This window comes from Lissotriton helveticus, chromosome 6, assembly GCF_964261635.1.
Source record: "Lissotriton helveticus chromosome 6, aLisHel1.1, whole genome shotgun sequence".
In the NCBI taxonomy this organism is placed as follows: Eukaryota; Metazoa; Chordata; class Amphibia; order Caudata; family Salamandridae; genus Lissotriton; species Lissotriton helveticus.
In genome coordinates this window covers 1,133,376,883-1,133,397,003 of record NC_136067.1, presented here as the reverse complement: position 1 = coordinate 1,133,397,003, position 20,121 = coordinate 1,133,376,883, and the positions used below count along the sequence as shown (strand labels likewise).

At 42.0% G+C, this 20,121-nt stretch overlaps 1 protein-coding gene across 2 annotated transcripts in view; it reads left to right on the top strand.

Moving 5' to 3' along the window:
* Window positions 1-20,121, top strand: part of AGT (angiotensinogen) — a 143,550-nt gene that overhangs the window by 61,940 nt on the left and 61,489 nt on the right. For both annotated transcript variants that reach the window (XM_078648794.1, XM_078648796.1), the window contains exon 2: window positions 14,618-15,439. In XM_078648794.1, coding sequence (XP_078504920.1) covers window positions 14,650-15,439 — 790 coding nt within the window. In that variant the 5' untranslated portion in view covers window positions 14,618-14,649. The remainder of the gene's footprint in view (window positions 1-14,617; window positions 15,440-20,121) is intronic.

The window sequence follows — 20,121 nt, the reverse complement described above, 5'->3', positions numbered from 1 at the left end:
CAGGTTTTTTGTCAAAAAAAGAATTTGATTTCCTCAATACCAAGTCTCCCCGCATTCCTGTCATCTATTGCTTACCTAAAATCCACAAAAACCCTCTATCCCCTCCAGGACGCCCCATAGTTTCTGGTTGCGGGTCTGTCTTAGAGCCACTGGGCCACTATATTGATTATTTCATTAAACCCTTTGTACCCGAAACCCTCTGCTATATCAAGGATAGCATGAACATGATTAACATGATAGAAGAACATCCCTTTGACCCCACATCCAGCACCATGTGCACGCTGGATGTGGAGTCACTATACACCAACATCCCACAGTATGACTCTTTACGTGTGATCGAAAAGGTACTTGATTCAAGGACACGGCCTCACAATGTTCCATCCTTGTTCATCCTTCAATTACTTGAAATCTGCCTTACGAAAAACTTTTTTCTTTTCGAGGGGCAGTTCTATGGCCAGGTCAGGGGTACTTCCATGTGATCTATTTTTGCCCCTAACCTGGCCATTCTGTATATGGACCATTTGGAGACCAATAACATCTTACACACATCTAATCCTTTCCACAATGGCATTGCCTTGTGGAAACGCTATATAGATGACATATTTATGTTATGGACCGAATCCTCTGACAATCTCTTACTGTTCCAACATTGGTTGAACAACAATAGCGGAGGTTTAAAATACACCCTGTCCACCAGTACTGAATCCATCGCATTTCTAGACTTGGAGATAAGACACACTGATGGTCGTCTTACCACCTGTCTACACCGTAAGCCTACAGAGCGAAACACTCTGCTAGAATACAGCAGCCACCACCCCAGGGCCTTACGGGACTCACTCCCCTTTTCCCAGTTTTTGCGCATCAGGCGTAACTGCTATTTTAAAGAAGATTACTTCACAGAGGCCAAAACACTCAGTAAGAAACTCAGAAACCGTGGCTATCCCAGGAAATTGGTACGTCGCTCCCTCAAAAGGGCATGGTATTGCCCAAGAGAAGCCCTCTTGGAACCCAAACAAAAGAAAGAACAAGATAGGCTAATCTGTGTGACCACCTTTTCCCCTGTTTCCAATGCAGTCAGAAAAAGTGTGTTGAAACACTGGCCGGTTCTCAATGCAGGTCAACTGACTCTGGACCGCCCCATGTTTGCTTTTAAAAGAGCCAAGAATATAAAGGACCATCTAGTGAGAGCATCCCTACCACAGCAACCCCTCAAAACCACAATAAATGATGTATGGGGTCTGCCGCCACTCTTGGGCCATTCAAAATGTGGAAACTGTGTATGTTGCGACTCAACCATTGAAGGCAAAACTTTTGAGTATGGAAATATAAAATTTGACCGTAAATACTTTTCTAACTGCAACTCCGCAAATCTTGTATATGCTATTTTATGTCCATGCATGCTCATTTACATAGGCCAAACGAGCCAGAAAGTGAAACTACGAATTGGACAACACAGAAGCAGGATAAGGTGCAAGACAGCTAATGCACCGCTTGTTGAACATTTTTCAGAAAAAGGTCACAGTGACAAAGACTTGGTATGGACTGTGATAACAATCTTCAAACCCCCCCCCCCCCCCCAGAGGAGCAGACATGCCCCTTTTGCTCAACAAGGAGGAACTCCATTGGATCGTTAAAACCAACAGCATCAGGAATGGCCTGAATCGTCTCGAAGATTGGACCTCCCTACTGTAAACATAGCTTACATGAAATAACCCTCTAATTGTTATTCTATGTACTGCAATGTGCCTGATTAACTTGAACAATGTTTACTCTTTTCACAATATTCACCACCTTAAGATGGCCGCCGCGTCTGCACACCATGACTAGAGGTTTCACTTCCCCAGTCCTTTTTCATTGTTCACAGCCTAACCGGCTCTCACTTCCGCAGTCCACCATCGCTTTCTGCAGACCACATGGTCCTTTAAAAACTTGCCACACGTGAGTTCTCTAACACCAGAACCCCACCATCCGCCACAGCGTCGCCGACTTCTGCATGTAAGTAACCCGCACGTGCCATTTCTCTTATCACTCTAGTCCCACCATGCCCCGCTGGGTAATTGACTCCACTGAACTTTCTCCCCAGATCGAGCTATTACGCTCCCAATCCAGACGACTTTCCACGCTGGACACGGCAGTACCGGTAATTATTCTACCAGTAGCACGCCATGCCGCTCACTCACCCCCCCCCCCCCGGTCGCACTCGACCCCTTTTAATGCTCAACCATTATTTTTCCAGATTCCTCCATTGTTCATGGTATCTGCTGATCCGTTGAATTGCCTGATGTGATATGCGTAGGTTTTAGCCTCTATTTTTCCCAGTCGCATGCTCCGTGTTAATGTTCACCTGCACTAATAACGGTTGTGCCCTTCACTACGTGACTGCCCCACGGAACCCGGTTCAGCCTCCGTCCACAATTGTGTTTTATAGTATAAAGACCTTCACTGCCAGCCATCATCAACTACTCATTTCCGACCGTTCTCACCCCGGTTACTATGTCACATCGAAATTCAGAACAATCGTCTCCATCACTGCGCCTAAATAGTCTGCCCTCACGGGACATGATATTTTGCTCCTCAATGTGCTGTTATTTTGTCATCATTGGCACTCAAATACACCCCTCTCACACGATGAAGTCATTTCCCTGTTGTATTTCACAATCCTGGACACTGAGTTCCACAAATGCGCCGTTTTTCTCCACCACGAGCACATAAATATACTCTGTTTTAATGGAAGAGATGAGGTTGCAAGTTTCCAATACAACGTGCCTAATTTCATGTATTTCTTCTCCCCTTCTCTCCTCCTTTTTCCCATGTAATGTATAAATGTATAGAATTGCGTTAAAAGGCAGTGTAATATTTAAAGACAACAATGACTATATTTTTGTCCTGATGATGATGCCCCTCATTTAACTTAGGCATCGAAACGTCGTCGACCAAAAAACCCCCGTATGCAATATGACATTTAAAATATTGTGAAATGCAATGGTGTGGTTATAACAATCTCTGTCTGTAACACTGACTACAAGTACACAGACATATTTTTGCTTTGCTCCTTTTACCATTCTGTTCATTGTTTTGTCTGAATGTTGTGGGTCACGGCTGTGCCCACTTGTTATTTATGTGTTCATTCAGTTTTTATTAAAAATTGTTAAATAAATTCCTTGTCCGGCTGGACAAAAGACATAACACTTATCAGGTGTGTGATTATTAGCACAGTATACCATTGTGTCCACGAGTAGGGACCACTGTTTTTTGTAACATGATACTGCCCAAGGTCCCTATGGCATACCTTTTGGGTTCCCTTGTCTTTCTTAAACGAGTGATATTTACAAGCACAGGTAAAGACACCCTGCGTGACTTAACCTGTGCTTGTAAATATCGCCCCTGTTCAAGCAACACTTTGCGAGTTAGGGGCATGACATGGATGTTGCTGTGGGTGTTCCCATGCAACACCCATGTACAATGATGTATTTCCAGATTTACGAGTAATCGAAACTCTGGAAATGCGTCAGAATGCTAAGACACCCTGTTTCATTTCTCCTCGTTTTTTTCCTCTTTCAATGCGTTCTGCATTCTACAGCACACATTGGAAGACGAAATCACCTCACTCGATTGTGAAGTGAAGTGCGATGGGTCAATTATATGTATCGCAATATGATCCCATGCTAGAAGTAATTGTACTGTCATGTGTTCCGTGCTGTGTCATTGCCACAACTATAAAGCCAATAAAGTTAGAAACAAATATATCCTTTGAGGTAAGGCCCCTGCTGCAAAGATCTTAGGGGGATATTTACAAGCCCCTATCGCCACAGGAACATCACTTTTTGCAACTTTCCTGTGGTGATAGGGGATTCGCCATATTTACAAGGCAGGGTTAAGCCACTGAACATGGCTTAACGCTGTCTTGTAAATCGGGCCCCCTTTCATGCTATACTTATCTTGAATGGGGTGGGCAATGGGTGTTGCGGTGGGCGTTCCGCAGCAACATCCATTGATTTTGACACTGACCCCTATTTACAAGGGTGGCGTAAATCAAAGGCAGCACCAAAATTAAGACTAGGGAAAACCTGGTCTTAAAATGGTGAAACAGGGAGAAATGCTTTATTTTGTTTTTGCTGTTTCTATGTGTGCCCCTTACATAAAAAGATGATGTTGCCTATCAGGATTGTTTTTGTGCAGGATGTGAGAAGTTGGCCTGGCATATGCTGTCCACTATTCTAGTGGGCACCTTAAACCAGTCCAAACGACCCTTATTGATGGTAGGTTTAAAGACAACCAATATAGAAAGCTATCCTAGTAGTAGCTGTGGAGATCAGCCTTCAGGCTAAGTTTTGAAGGAATGTAAAGCAGCTTGTTTTATCAGTCTATAATCTCATGAATGACCAAATGAAAGGAGAACCACACCAGATATATATATATAAAATATATGTATTTATTCTAAACGCATCCCTCTAGTCTCTTTATGAGACTAGAGGCAAAAGTACATCCAGTAAACTTAATTAGCACACAGTAAATTAGCACAATATACTTTGAGCCCTAGGGGCGTACCAAACCATATATTAAGAAAGTGGTATAAGAACCACATCTGACATAGATACAAGGCCTAGAGCCTTTAGAACCGCTGGGGCCACCAGGAACCACCCAAGGTAGTGACACAGGGGACCCATGGGGACGATTGCAGTGTTTAAACACAGCCGTGAATCACCAATAACTTCTATAGGGAGAGTCGGGGTTGGAAATTTAAAGATTAAGGACACTTAGAAGAGGACTTTGAGCAAACCCCTTTAGAACTAGGAGGTTCTAGAGTCAACACCCACGAGAGCACCGGAGTACTCGAGTTACGTCGTCGATTTCAATAGCGAGCTGCTGCAAAGTGCTGCTGGCGACCAAGAACAAAGTGTCCGGGTGGATCCAAGGGTGGATCGGAGATGTGAAGAACCTGAAAGCAGAGGGGACAGAGTCTGGGTCACTTGCCAGTGACTAGGAAGTCGATGAGAAGATGCCAACCGATGTCGGGTGATTTCAGGTGAAGAAGGTGAAGCTTGACACTTCAGCCACGAAGACCAGGAGGTGTCGAGGATGACCAGGAGCTGGATTCGAGCTGTCCCACAAAGGATGTCGAGTGCTGCAGTGTTGGGTTCCAGATTGGACCCAACAAGTCTTGGCAACAGCAACCCACACAGAAAGCAGAGATTGGCTTCAGTGCAGACCAGCAAGGTCTGAAGGACTCATCCTTTGGAGGGGAGTCAGGGCACATCTGCAGCAACCAGGGAAGCCAAAGGAAAAGAAGAGTTACCTTCGTGGGGACCCACCAGTCAATGGACCAGGGATCGCAAAGGGGCAAATAGGGCTCGGGGCTTGGCCTACAAGTAGCACAATGCACAACTTCAGGAAAGCTTGGGAAGTGGATGCACTAGCAAATGTGCACCGTGTCCAGGAGTTCCAGTTCCAGTTACACGTCACTCGTAAGGGCTGCGGGTCTCAGCTTTGCTGGGATCTGGTGTTGGCCTCTGAGAAGTCAGGAAGTCCATTTCCTGATTCGCAAATACTTCAGGGACCGGCGGGAGCCTCGGAAATGAAGACAGGCAAGATGCTTCTTTGGTGCCTGTTTGAAGAGGGAAGTCACTCCTTGACCCCAAGGGAGATTCTTCCATCTTCCAGTCGGTAGGCAGGCAAATATTGATTTTTAAATATAGACATACAATAATGTCGATGTTTAAATATCGAAGGGACAGAATATAGAAGGTAAGTAATATCAATATTTTTAATATCGATGGGACAGAAGTTCGAAGGTAAGTAATAATATCGATTTTGTTAATATCGATGTTAGTAATATCGATGTTACTAATATCGATGTGAGTAATATCGATGTTACTAATATCAATTTTTATATGATTTTTATGTATATTATTATGTATTTAATATGTATTTTTTTTTAAATGTAATTTAAGTACATTTTGTATTTTAGTATTGTAGCGGGGTGTGGGTTTATAGGGGAATAGGGTGGGAAGTAATTTAATTATACTAAATTAACTATTAATTTTTAGGAATTATAAATTAATTTCAATGAATTGTTAATTAATTTTTAATTATTGGTAATTCATTTAAATTAATTGATTATTGATAATTATGTTCTGTAGCGGGTTATGGGTTTATAGGGGAAGTAATTTAAATAAAATTAAGTCATAATTTATTTTAATTATTTGTTTTTGTTAATTATATTATTGTTAATTGATTATTAATTGGTAATTAATTTTTATTAATTGATAATTATGTCTGTAGCGGGTTATGAGTTTATAGGGGAGTAGGGTGGGAAGTAATTTAAATGTAATTAAGTAATTTATTTTAATTAATTGTTTTTGTTAATTATAATATTGGTGATTATTACTTAGTAATTAATTAATATTAACTGGTATTGGTATTTATTAATTTATTTTTACTTAATTATTCATTTGTAATAATTTTTTTAATAATGATGTATTGGTATTTGTAAATAGTTTAGATTTATTTAATAATTAATTTTTTTAATATTTTAATTATGTTATTTTTAACTTCTAAGCTATCCAACACTTTCCCTACTCTTGCACTCTCTGGAGTGAGAATTGTAATTTTTACCCCTACGCTATCCAACACTTTCCCTGCTCTTGCACTCTCTGGAGTGGGAATAGTAATTTTTACCCCTAGGCTATCCAGCACTTTCCCTACTCTTGCACTCTCTGGAGTGGGAATAGTAATTTCCCCCCCTACGCTATCCAACACTTTTCCTACTGTTGCACTCTCCAGAGTGGGAATAGTCATTTTTATTTCCTACTGTTGCACTCTCCAGAGTGGGAATAGTCATTTTTACCCCTACGCTATCCAACACTTTCCCTAATCTGGCACTCTCTGGAGTGGGAATAGTAATTTTTACCCCTACGCTATCCAACACTTTCCCTACTCTTGCACTCTTTGGAGTGCGAATAGTAATTTTTACCCCTACGCTATTCAACACTTTCCCTACTGTTGCACTCTCTGGAGTGGGAATAGTAATTTATACCCCTACGCTATCCAACACTTTCCCTACTGTTGCACTCTTTGGAGTGGGATTAGTAATTTTTACCTCTACGCTATCCAATATTTTACTTACTGTTGTTTTTTTGGGAGTTATAATAGTATTTTATTCCCTCTTTTATGTAATATATTTTGTATAGTTTTAGCTAATGTAGTATATAATTAATTTTACAAATATTGAAAGTACATTTATTGTTTTAATTTGTTTTGCATAATTATTTAATTTTTATTTGTTAATATTTGTATAGATGAATTTGTAATTTATAATATTTTTAATTATTTATAACTTAATTTAAATAATGATTACAACTGATTATTAAGTAAGTATATAAATTATAAATTATAATTTATATGTATATGTTTAATTCATTTTTTATTAAATTATGTATATTACTTATCGCAGAATACCAGCTTTAATGTTTGCAGATGACATCCTGCTCCTATCCAAAACACCCATGGGGATGCAGCGTGTCTTAGAGGAATTTAGCTCGTTCTGTAAGAAAAGGAATCTGGAGGTTAATATAAAGAAAACAAAGTATATGGTCTTCCATGCCGACTCTACCAACTGCCCACATCCTAAAATGGATTCTAGGCCCCTAGATAGGGTGCCTGTTTTTGATTATTTGGGCCTCACCGTAAATGAGAGAATGGAATGGGGGCCGCAGATTACAGAGGTGAATCTAAAATTAATCCAAGCAAGAGGGGGGATTTTAAAAGTTCACAGGAGCTGTGCCGTAAAGGTTATTGGGCCCCCTGTTGAAATATATAAGGTCCAAACCAGGGGAGCCACTTTACATGGTGCTGAACTTTGGGGCCATTGTCCAATTAATATCTTAACTGTGACGGAAAATAACGTTTTGAGGCAACTCTTGGGTTTCCCACAAAGCACCCCCTTACTCCCCCTAAGGATGGACCTGGGCATTGCTCCCATTGCTGCTTGATCAACTCTCGCCCACTCCTTTACTGGCGACGGCTATGGAGCATGCCAGAGTTGGAAGATTATAGAGAGGAACTAAAATCGGTTATGTCAGCATTGGGAGTGGGGAAGATCCCTTGGCTGTCTTTTATTCGGGACACTTTTCGCAAAATAGGGAAAAATGACCTGTGGTCTGTACCTGAGGAGTCATGTCCTGCTACTTCCAAACAATCACTAACCTCTGCCTTGAAAGCATATAGACTGATACATATCATTCAATCGACTAATTCATCTAGTCTAACCTCCAGGCTCTTGGACGTTAAAATGCATTATAGCCTGGAGCCAGCTTTAGATTTGATTCAACCTCTTGTAGCCATAAAATTGTTTCTTCAATTCCGGCACGGGATGCTCCCCCTATGCATTTACTAACAACTGGGTGGGTGCCAATAAATTATTATGTCCCGGGTGCAATGAGTCAGAAGAGACGGGGATCCATGTGATCTTCTACTGCCCTCCATACCATACGGCTAGATCTAAATGGATTCTCCAACGATGCAAGAATTTAGGAATAAGAAACTATTTAGAGGTCTTTAGATTACTAAAGTATGATACGCACCCGGTTGTTGTTGTTGCTTTAACCCCTTCGACGCTCATGACGAGCTGGGCTCGTCATGGCGTAGCCTCCTCGCACGCTCATGACGAGCCCAGCTCGTCACGTAAAGTGCGTTTCCGCAAAACCCAGCGTACGGGCGGAATTCCGCCCGCACGCATGCGGTTAACTAAATACTTATTTGCAATGTGGTGCAAACGCAGATGTTTAGTGAGAAGCTAGGACAGAGAATGGAGATAGTGTTGTTTTATTCATGATCAATTTCCTGATTTTGAATGGTATCAATTGATGATCACCTCTTTTAACCTTGCCTTTTAGCTTATTTATATTTTTAAAATGGTTGTACTATATGATGATATTACATAGTTTGCTGTTAAAAACTGACCTCACCTGAGATGTTTGATCATGCCTAATGTCTCTATTGGTTAACCTTTAGAGGGGGCACAACCTTCTCTATATTGTCATCCTCTTGTTATTCAGGGTTTAAACGCTAGAGAGCAATTATTGCAATTGTTTTTAAACTTTACTATGTTATTTTAGGATGTTGCACTTATAAATGTTGTATTATTGTGCTTTTATGGCAGTACTTGCCGAAATAACGTTTTTTGAATGAATGAATGAATGAATATTACTTATTAGATTTAAATATTATACAATATTTTTAACAATGTTTATTATATTTGTAAGTATAATTTAATTTATTTTACATATTTTTTTTAATTTAAAAAAATGATATTTTTTAAACGTTATTTTTGACATCGATATTTTTTTTCTATATATTTTTGTACTTACCTTGTAGATAGGATGTCGATATTGTTGACATCGATATAAATGCTCCGATATTTTTGTACCTCGATATTATGTCTTTCGATATTTTGTCAGACATTCCTTCTAGTCGTGTAGAGTGTCGAAGTTCCAGGATATATGTTGCAGAGATTCATCCAGATGTAATCTGAAGTCCTAAGGACTGGGGTCTCACACTTATACTGAGTTAGGGGGTTGGACATACTCTGGGGACCCACCTATGGGAGGATCCAGGGAGGGGGTGGCTACACCCCTTTCCCTTTGTCAAGTTTCGCACCAGAGGTGGGGCTGAGTACCCCTGCAACCGGTTTGAACTGAGATATGCACAGGGACACCAAGTGTGCCCCCAGCACTGTCTGAAAAGCATTCTCTGAATACACCCACCCAACCCCAATACACTAAAGCCTGTCTGGGAGGTGGTTACACCTCCCTGTGACAGGAAACCTATTGTTCAAGCCTCCCCTGCCAGAGTTTCATCCAGCAGCAGGAGGTCAGACTCGTGAATGTGGCTGCAGCATCCATATTGTGATGCTGGGGCTCTTTTAAACTATTACTGGTTAGGTCAGTGTGTACATGTCTCTCCCTCTAGAAGGGTGGAATTCTACCACAGGTCCCCGGACTGGCGGGGGGCTTGGATTCCAAAGTGTCTGACACCAAACACGATATGTTTACATGCAGCCATTCCAGAGTTACCATTTACCGCGAGGTTATAATGCACTTAAGCGTATATCGTCTGGCTGCATCACAGAACCGCTTCAGAGAATAGATTTCGAAAGCTACAGAGGGGTCCTGCTCATGCATGGGCACCCTCTCACACAAAACCAAGCACTTTGTCTTCATGATTGATAAGGCCTGCCATAGGAGTGATTTATAGGTTTATATGTGTCAGTGATTAAAGGTAGATATAGGTAACCTATATCTTAGTATGGGGTGCATGCACCACCTTACCCAGGCTACAGTAGCAGACCTGTGGTGCCATTTTGGAAGGCTTCCCAGGGTTGGCATAATACATGCTTCAGCCCCTGGTAGGCCTCTGGGGTACCTATGCCCTTAGTACCTAAGTTACCATATACTAGGGACTCACAAGGGTAACCCAGTAACCAATCTGGAGTATACCTAAAGTACATGCAATCATTTTAGAGAGGAAGCAGCTAGGCTGGGGTCCTGGTTAGCAGGGCCCCGGCCAGACTAAAGTCGAAAAACAGTGAAACACCAGCAAACAGTGGGGGTAACCATAGTAAGCAGATCCTACTCTCCTACACAGGAAGGGACACCCTACTGCACAAAAACAATCCTGCATCTAACAGAGGCACCCTTGCACTATGGTGAAGGGATCCTGTGTTGGCACTAGGCTGACAAAAGGGTGCCAGCTCAGGAAAGCACGCAGGCGCAGTGTGTGATATTCTCGTAAATAAGCCCCCAAATGAAAACGCCTGTCAATCAATATGCAAAGTGACTCACACCCACCATATTGTAAACACAAGCCGTCTGAGAAACAGGTGAATTTTGTGCAAACAAAACCGATTCTGACGCATGATACACCGTGAACAAAACAATCAGGTGAAACGTATGAATTCAGTGCACCCGAAACCAATTAGGGAACAAAGGGGCATATCAACAAGGCCAACAACGCCGCTTTAACAGCCGGTTTTGGACGAAAAGCAGCGAATGAATTACCTCACTATAAGCAAGGACCCGCTAATAGGCATCAGCGTGTGTTTCCTTGTCTCAGCCGCCGTACCACTAACACCTCACATCTCTAATGAGATGCAAAGAAGGTGTTTCCTCTCACAACAACATGGGAAATATCTCTAACTGCACTACTCTCTATCAACAAGCTGACCCAGGACACCCATAGCAATATAAGAAGCCACGCTAACCGCGCTTATCGCCATCAGCTAACGTCTGAAAATTTCAGACTTAGCCATATTCATAAAGGGAGGTGAATCCTAAGCCTAAGGCCACATCTCCCTATCACCAAGGATTCCTTTAGCGTATAGTTGTATTGCTGGATTCCCAGAGATGTTCCCTCATTTTGCCGCTATCGCTCGCCATGGAGATAAGCGTTGATGATAACGTGTTATCTCGGCGATCAAATCCGGCAATAGGCGTCATTAAGCAAATTTGCGCTAAGTGCGCTCTGCGATGTTTGTCGCAGTTTATTGATGATATGCCCCAAAATACTTGAGAAAAGTAATAAAAGAGACGTATCATGCCCATTTAAACAACGAGTGAGCTTAGCATGGTACTCAAAATGAAGCTAGATCATTCAGGAACTGGCTCCAGTTGTTAATTCAGAACTCAATTATTTGAACGTTCTTTGCGATTCTTAAAATGCATGATTATTCATTAGCCCATTTTATTTTCAGTGACCCTCTTTGTTTTTAAACAGTGTCCTATTAATTGGTCCTATGAGTTTGGCTTTTAATTCTTCGAGATTTTATGTGAATTTTAATGATTTAATTAATCATACAATAAAGCTATCTATCTATGTTTCTCCTCAGCATAGCAATTCGAGAAACGCCACAGTCTACAGTTGACATAGGATGTTACAATTCTTCTTAAGGTGTGATGTTATAGGGACATGGGGGCACATTATCAACAAATAGCGATATTTATCGCTAACTAGGGTTTGCGGCAATTTTTTTATCGCCGCGCATCACAGGATTTTATCGCTAAGATAACGTGCTATTAGCAACGTTTCTCTCAAAAGCGACAAAATTCCCAGCGATAGCGGCAAAATCGTGAATATCGCTGAGAATTCAGCGATATTCACGCATTATCGCTAACAGGGTCTTAGCCATTATATCCACCTCCCATTGGATATAATGGCTAAGAACTGGTCTGAACAGGTGTTAGTTTTTGGAGATATTCGTGCTTAGCGCGAATATTTCCATCGCTACGCCTGTGTTGGCAATAGGCGATAGCGATGTTAGCGACTGCTTTCAGTCGCTAACAGGTTGGGTACGCCCACTTTGCATGTCATTAGCGATAAATATCGCTGACATGCAAAGCGGGCCCCAAACCGCTCGCTATCGCCTACAAGCTGTCGCTAACTGCTGTTAGCGACAGCTTGCTAATAGGGCGATAGTATTATCGCCGCTTAGCAGTCGAAAACGGCCGCTAAAGCGGCGAAAATTGCCTATCGCCCCCCTTGATAATATGCCCCATGGTTACCAGGACATAAGAATAATCTGCGTTGACTTTCTGTTGGAGTAGATACCTCTCTATAACTAATAAATACTTGTCCGAGACTTCCCTGTTTTACTTGCAAGGGGAAATTCGACATCATGTGAAAATGAGGTCCATGAGATGATGTGCTCAATTTTTTATTTGTAGCAATCACATTGCAGCTTTTCAGTATGGGTGGCTAACCCTTTGTCACACTTAGCAACACTCTGATGAATAGCCCCCAGTAATCCCCAAATTTAATGGGATGATAGGGAAGGAAATTCTTCAAATGTTTTTATTAGAAGCAAACCCTCAAAGTGTGGATTTGTTTTCTAAAAAAACTAAAATAAATGATGCTCTGGGTGGTTTCTCCCAGCACTGGGGTGGAGGAGGTCAGCTGTGTTGTTTACTCTTCTGGACTACCAATCTTTTCCAGGCAGCCAAAGCCAGGAAAAATGTATGTTGGAAGGTTCGCCCTAAATAGAGCAAGTCTCCTAACACATATTGACTGACAGCCTTGGGTTGGACAAGGTACTGCTTAAAGGTTCTGACGGCAGACCCAGCTGAGTCTCCTCTTCCAGAAATGTGACATTGGGCTCACTTCTAAACAAGGTGGATAAACCCTAAGGGGCAGATCTACAAGAAAGTGCCGCAGCGCGGCACCGCAAGCCCTTTGGCTGCGCCACGCTGCGGCACTTTCAGTCTACATATCTACAATGATATGTCGCATTCCTGTGCTCTCCCCTGCGCTGGAGCAGAAACAGCAGCCATGCGCCGGCGCAGGCACCTTTGCACCATGGTGCAAGGATGCCTGCGCCATGGGGAGATTGCTTTTGTGAAGGAAGGTGCCCCTTCCTGCACAAAAGCAATCACTGCAGGCATTTTCCTCTTTCAATGCGTGCGGTAGAATGTAGCATGCATTAAAAGAGGAAAAAAACGAGGAGAAATGAAAACATTTCTCCTCGTTTCGCTTGGCTATGCCACCCCTACGGTGGCGCAGCAAACTGACGCATTTTCAGGTTTACGATTTCTTGTAAATCTGGAAATGCATCAGTGGACATGGGTGTTGCATGGGAACACCCATGTTCCGCCCCTAACGCGCAAAGTGTTGCGTGCACAGGGGCGATATTTACAAGCACAGGTTAAGTCAAGCAGGGTGACTTTATCTGTGCTTGTAAATATCCCTTAGCAGGCTGCACCACCGGTGTGTCAAGCAACGTGATGCACCGGCGGTGCATGGGGCTTGTAAATCTGCCCCTAAATTTGGCAAGATGGAGCTCTGGTGGTTTACAAAAAGACTCCTGCTCCTCCAAACTTTAAAGGAGACCACTTGAAATAGTTTATTACTGTAAAAGTTATAAAATTACTACTATAAGATCATTGTACGTCCTAACTTGAACAAGGACCATCCCATGTTGGTACACAAGGGCTGGAACCATGCTAGATTTCAGGATAGGCAGTGTTTGAATGGGTGTAATATACAAAACGATTGGCTGTTCTGAAATTAATTCTGGCATGACTCATGAGAGTGTTTACACTGCATACAGGTACAAGAAGGTTTGGAGTTAAGGAATATGTGCCTTCTGAAGGAGTTGTGGATGACAAGAAAAAGCCTCACATATTCCATCCCTCATAATATATCACCCTTCCTGACCTCACTGAGTGGCGGTTCAGCAAATTGCTACTGTAACTAACTTTTGTAGTATCCTGAAGATATTTTAATAAATATTACATTCTAAGTGCATGTAGTTTATTTATCATATGCCATACGGCACCCTCTTCAGTGAGGTTTGTGTAGCACTGTAGATTAAGTTTGTCTGAGCTGGTGTGTCTTTAAATTTCCAGGTCTCTGTTAATGACGGGAGCTGGAATGTTAGCAGTCATTGGGTGTCTAAGGATCAGAGATCCTACCTTGAGGGGCAATATGGAAATGGTATATACCAATCATAGGTTTTGTGTCCGTTTCAATTTTTTACTACCAAGTAAATTGGACGTAGGTCATTCAGACGTTCGAAGACTGATAGGCAAGCAGGCTTCAATAACCTTTATTTTGTTGTCTCCAACAGGTGTCTGAAGTTCCCCTTGATCCGTCTTCACCATGAACTCAGGATTGATTCTGCTATGCTTTACTGCGTGCATCGCCCTCACAGTGTGCAACCGTGTCTATGTGCATCCATTCCACTTGTTCGCCTACAACCAGAGCGCGTGTGAGAAGCTCGAGAGGGAGAACCAAACAACCAGGGAGGAGAAAACCTTCATCCCTATCCTGATTGATTCCACAAACACAGCCGAAGAGGAAGGCTTGAGAGACCGATTTACCCTTGAATCACAAAGTCTTGGTCCCAAAGGGCACCAGAGGCTGATCTACTTGACTAAGCTAGTGAATATCCTTGGTTTTCGTTTTTTTGGTGCCTGGAAAGAAATGCACAAATTGGAAACAGTGCTGTTATCTCCTACTAATCTGTATGGGGCCCTGGTCTCATTTTACTTAGGGGCATCCAAGAACACTTCTGACAATCTTCAGGAGTTTTTAGGGTTTCCATCTGGTGGGTCCAATTGCACATCTAAGCTAGATGGCCACATTGTCTTTTCGTCCCTGAAAGCCATGGATAGTCTGCTTTTGTCGAAAGAAGACAACATTGATGCCTCAAAGCTGGCTTTCTTATTTGTCACCCCAGGAATGCACTTGTCCGGGGCCTATGTGTATGACCTGGTTCCATCAGCAGACGCCTTGTTTGTGAGAGCTGTTGGTTTCTCTGAGCCAGCTCAAGCAACAGAAAAAATCAATGGCTTCTTCAACGGCAGAATATCCAGAAAAGGTCGTCCACTTTTGACAAGTGTTGATCCGTCTACCACCCTCATGTATGCCAGCTACATGCACTTCAAAGGTAAGAGTGGCAGCCATGAAGTTCAGATGGGTGTTCGGAGGGAGGTACATGGCACGCGCCCCACATTTGTGTTCACTGATAAAGCACCAGGAACTCAGTGAGAATAGAGCCATGTTAAATATCTTTCTGCTTGAGGGCACCAGTGCAGCACAAACCAATTGTAACAGTCTTGCTTCTTCTGTAGTAACAAATGCAACACAGAGATTTTGCTTCACTCAGTGTTGGTGAACAATGGCATTCCCATTGTCAAGTATTGGCGCAATACGCTGAGGGTCACGTCCTCTCATAGTAATTTTATTTACAGAGAGAGAAGGGATGAGTGTGTGTGTGTGTGTGCACGTATGAGTGGTGAGTGCATGTGTCAATGGCATCCATTTTGACTTTGTACTCCAAGCCCCTTTTTAGCTGGTCTTGAGGCGACAACGTTTTTTGTGAAGCCAGTGTGTGTGTGTGTGATTGTCTGTGTTAACTATCAGCCCAAACATTAATAAATATGTATTGTCATAGAACACAACAGTGGTGAAAATATAAACTTGGGAGCACCCCAACCAATACAAGCCTAGTAAGTAACTGTTAGCAGAGTCTAGAGACAAAGGCCAGAAGTTCAACATTGTCACCCAGCCCAACCTCAACTCAATCTTGGCCAAACTATCAATTTTGGTAAATCCAGGAGCCGGCAACCAGCGCATAATGGAATGCCCAGTCCCTTAATTTATGCCACCAGGTATGTAAACAATTAGAGTTTGACCAGAAAGCGTGAGGGGAGGGAGGGGATAAAGCTCCAGTTTGCCAGTGGCAAAGCCCTTCTCCCATGAAAGGCCTACTGCAGCCTTATGTATGATACAAGTAACAATAGTTTCTGTCGGGTGTTAGAACAATTTCTTTGTGGTATTCGATATTCAATGAAAACAAAGCGATTAAGTAAAAGCAGACAACACGGTAGAGAATAAACCAATTTATCTTATTCATAGATAAGAACGTATTTTACCTCATATTTGCAAATCTTCAAACAAAGTCAAGAATTATCATGGCATGAAGGCTGTCCGATAACTCAATTAAAAAAGCGGCGCATGTGGGCATGATTATAGTGAAAAGGTGGGTGAAGTGACAAAGTGACAGGGCTTGTGTATTATACAACAAGGTGAACAAATACTATACAAATGATTAAATAAAGAAATATTGAAAAAGCAGGTCCAATTACAAATCAAATGATTTCGGCCACCTAAGGCTCCACGGGAATTTCAAAAGGTTACAGCAGAGCAGTCCTCACCAACCTGACTCGTCATTGCTGGCACATTAAAGAAATCTCTCACTACACGCTTGACCTGTCTGTCTAACACAGGCCACCAATAACTTACTCTTAACCTTGTTTGGTTAAGTTTCTTCCTTAATGCCACTCATGGGCAAGAATGACCATTCTCTGCCATAGAACTACTGGAGGAACCAACCGGTACCAGCGGTAAAGCAAACTATTCACAATGCATAACTCATCTCTGAAATTCCCAAAAACGTAGGCATCTTCTTCTAATGATTTGAGATTAGGCCAACCTTCCCTAACATAATCCATCACTAATTTCCTTAGATCATACTTAGCCACTTAGTATCCCATTCCTTTACATATGACAGGCTTGTTAACCCACATTATAGGAAGTTCTGCATCCATCAAAACTAATTTATCCACAGGTAACCTTAGCAAGCAGCCTGCTGAAACGCTCCTAGCCTGAGGGAGATACTCCACTCGAAAATTGAACTCAATCAGACTTTCAACCCACCTTTTGATCTGTGGAGTGGTATTCTAAATATTCCTGCAAACTAACAATCGAACAAAGGGCCTATGATCAGTTCTCAGCAGAAAGAGTAAACTCCAAAGCAAAACTTGAAATGATGCACAGCTCATATACATACCAAAGCCTTCTGTTCAATAACAGAATATCTTTTCTCTGCCCCCTTAAGTAAGCGTGATGCAAACACCTCAACTCTTTCCTCAACATCACTTACTTGGGATAAAAACCTCCCCGAGAGCTTTCAAGCTCGTTTTTGGCGCTGGAATGTTTTTGGGAGAAATCAAATGCCCATGGTTTGGCATTCTAGCAATTTCTTCATTGCTGATCTTAAAAGCTTCCTCACAATTTTGGACCAATCAAAACCCACACCCTTTTTGATCTGGAGTCTGATAGGTTATACCACATTAGCAAACTTTGGAACAAATTTGGAACAGCACTCCGCCAGACCCATGAACAACTTAATCTGATCTTTATCAGTTGGAGTTAGCCAAATATAACTTCAGTCTTATCCTATCACCTGATATAATATGGCCTAAATATGAGACTGCTCACACCAAACTTGCCCTTTTCTTATTTGAGCACAGGTCCTCTGTCCCTAAACCGGGTGAATATTCATCTTAATGTCTCAGAATGACTCTTCCTCATCCTAAAAACACTTTTCTGAATCTATTCCTTTCAATATATCCTTCATGAGTCTCTGGAATAAGTATGCAGCTGAAGCCAACTCAAACGGTAACCTTAAAAACCTGAAAGCATCCAAAGGTGTGACAAAGAATGTGACAGCTCTCAAATCCTCATGTACTAGCACCTGATGGTAAGCGGGAAAAATATTTATGACACTAAAAATACATGCATCTTTTAGCAAAGCCAAAGCCTTAGCTATATTAGATAAGGGCTACCAATCAACCCAAGTGCTTTGGTTGAGATCTCTTGGATCAACAAACATTTGCAGCATGGTACCATTATCCTTAAGAGCCAAACAACAGGAGCCAACCACTCTGAGGATTCTATTTCCTCAATCACCTTAATCTGTAGCAACCTATCCAATTCTTCTTGAAAAGGTTTTAACATAAGATTTGGTACTTTTCTCACTTAATGTACTGCAGGATTCATGTTCTTCTCTAATAATTCTTTGTGTGAAGTCTTTCAACAAACCAAGGGGCATATTATCAAGGGGGTTTATCTCCGCTTTTTTGGCTTTAAAAGCCAAGAAAGCGGAGATAAAATAATCTCCCTATTACCTATTTTTATTTATTTATTTATTCATTTATTTATTTATTTATAGATTTATAACGTGCTAGAATCGACTCTATACAGAGTATCTCAGAGTATCTAGCTGTCGCTAACACCAGTTAGCGACAGCTAGTAGGAGATAGCGACCATCTTGGGCCCCACTTTGCATGTCAGTGAAATTTATCACTAATGACATGCAAAGTGGGCGTGCCAAGATGTTAGCGACTGGAAACAGTTGCTAACATCGCTATCTCCAAAAGCTAACACCTGCCCCTGAGCAGTTCTTAGCCATGTTATCCAATGGTAGGTGGATAGCATGGCTAAGAGCATTAGCTCGGTAATGCATGAATATCGCTGACTTTTCAGCGATATTCATGCTTTTCGGCCGATTTTTATCACTTAGGAGATAAACCTTGATAATAGCAATGTTCCTAAGTGATAAAAATCGCCGCAGCTCGGCGATAAAAATATTGCTGCTAAGCCAACATAGCGATAATTATCGCTAGTTGTTGGTCAAGTTCCTTCTTAAACATATGGTAAAATTCCTTGACTAGTTCAACATCCTCCCTAATATTAGCAATCAAAAGAACTTGATCAGGGGAATTGGAATTGAGGGTAGTTACAAATCCCTTTGGTGGCACTACCCCAGCCAATTATCACTGAGTTTTGCTACATACATTTTTCCCACACTCGCTCTCCCCTTGAAATTAATGTTCACTACTGTATATTCTATTGAATCAATCTTCATTCTCCCATACCGATCTGGGTTTAAGTCAGACAGGAACATGCAATATTTTCGCTTCCATACATCTTCTCCCAGATTCTATACAGCCCCAAGATAACAGGGGAACCCAAATCAGTTAAAACTATAGGATTTCTCCCACCAATTATAATCTTGCATTCAGGCATATTAATATTATCCATCTTTCTGTCTACTTGTATGACATTCACTCACCGACAAAGGCACAACTTACAAAATGGCTTTTTGACTCAATTTAGGGATTTCAGTCACACTATGTACCTTGGCATTCTTACACATGCGGGCAAAATGCCCTCTCTTACCATAATTACAACAAATAGAAACACGAGCATAGCAATAATTAGGGTTGTTCAAAAGACAGTTAGGACTGCCACACTTGAAACACTTGAAGCAGGAATCGTTTCCAGAATTCAAATGGACTTTGGGCCTATCACACATTACGTTTTGCATAGGGTGACCAACCGTCCGTAAATTTCACGGACAGTCCGTAATTTTGGCCGTCTGTCCGTTGTCCGTGAAGGATTCTTTAACGGACGCCATTTGTCCGTAATTTTAACCAGGCACAGCTTCCACCCACCTCCCTTCTTGACACCGATGCTGTTCCAAAGCTCAGATACCCCCGCAGCATTGGAGAGGCACAGCGGGATGGCAACCCTCACACCTTTAGCCCAGCCCTTGACTTCAGCCCTTGATGAGCTGTTAATAGGGGCTTGAAGGTGACAGAGGGGGGCTGCAGCTTCAGGAGCAGGGGCATCTATTCAGATGCAAACAGCCCTGAATGCATCATGTCTCTGCTATTTAGAGGGGGGCTCACAAATTCCATTTCTACCCAGGGCCCCAAACATCCTAGACTCCGCCAGATTACACAGAGGCAGCACGTGGTTCTCTCCCGTCAAAGAGCTTAA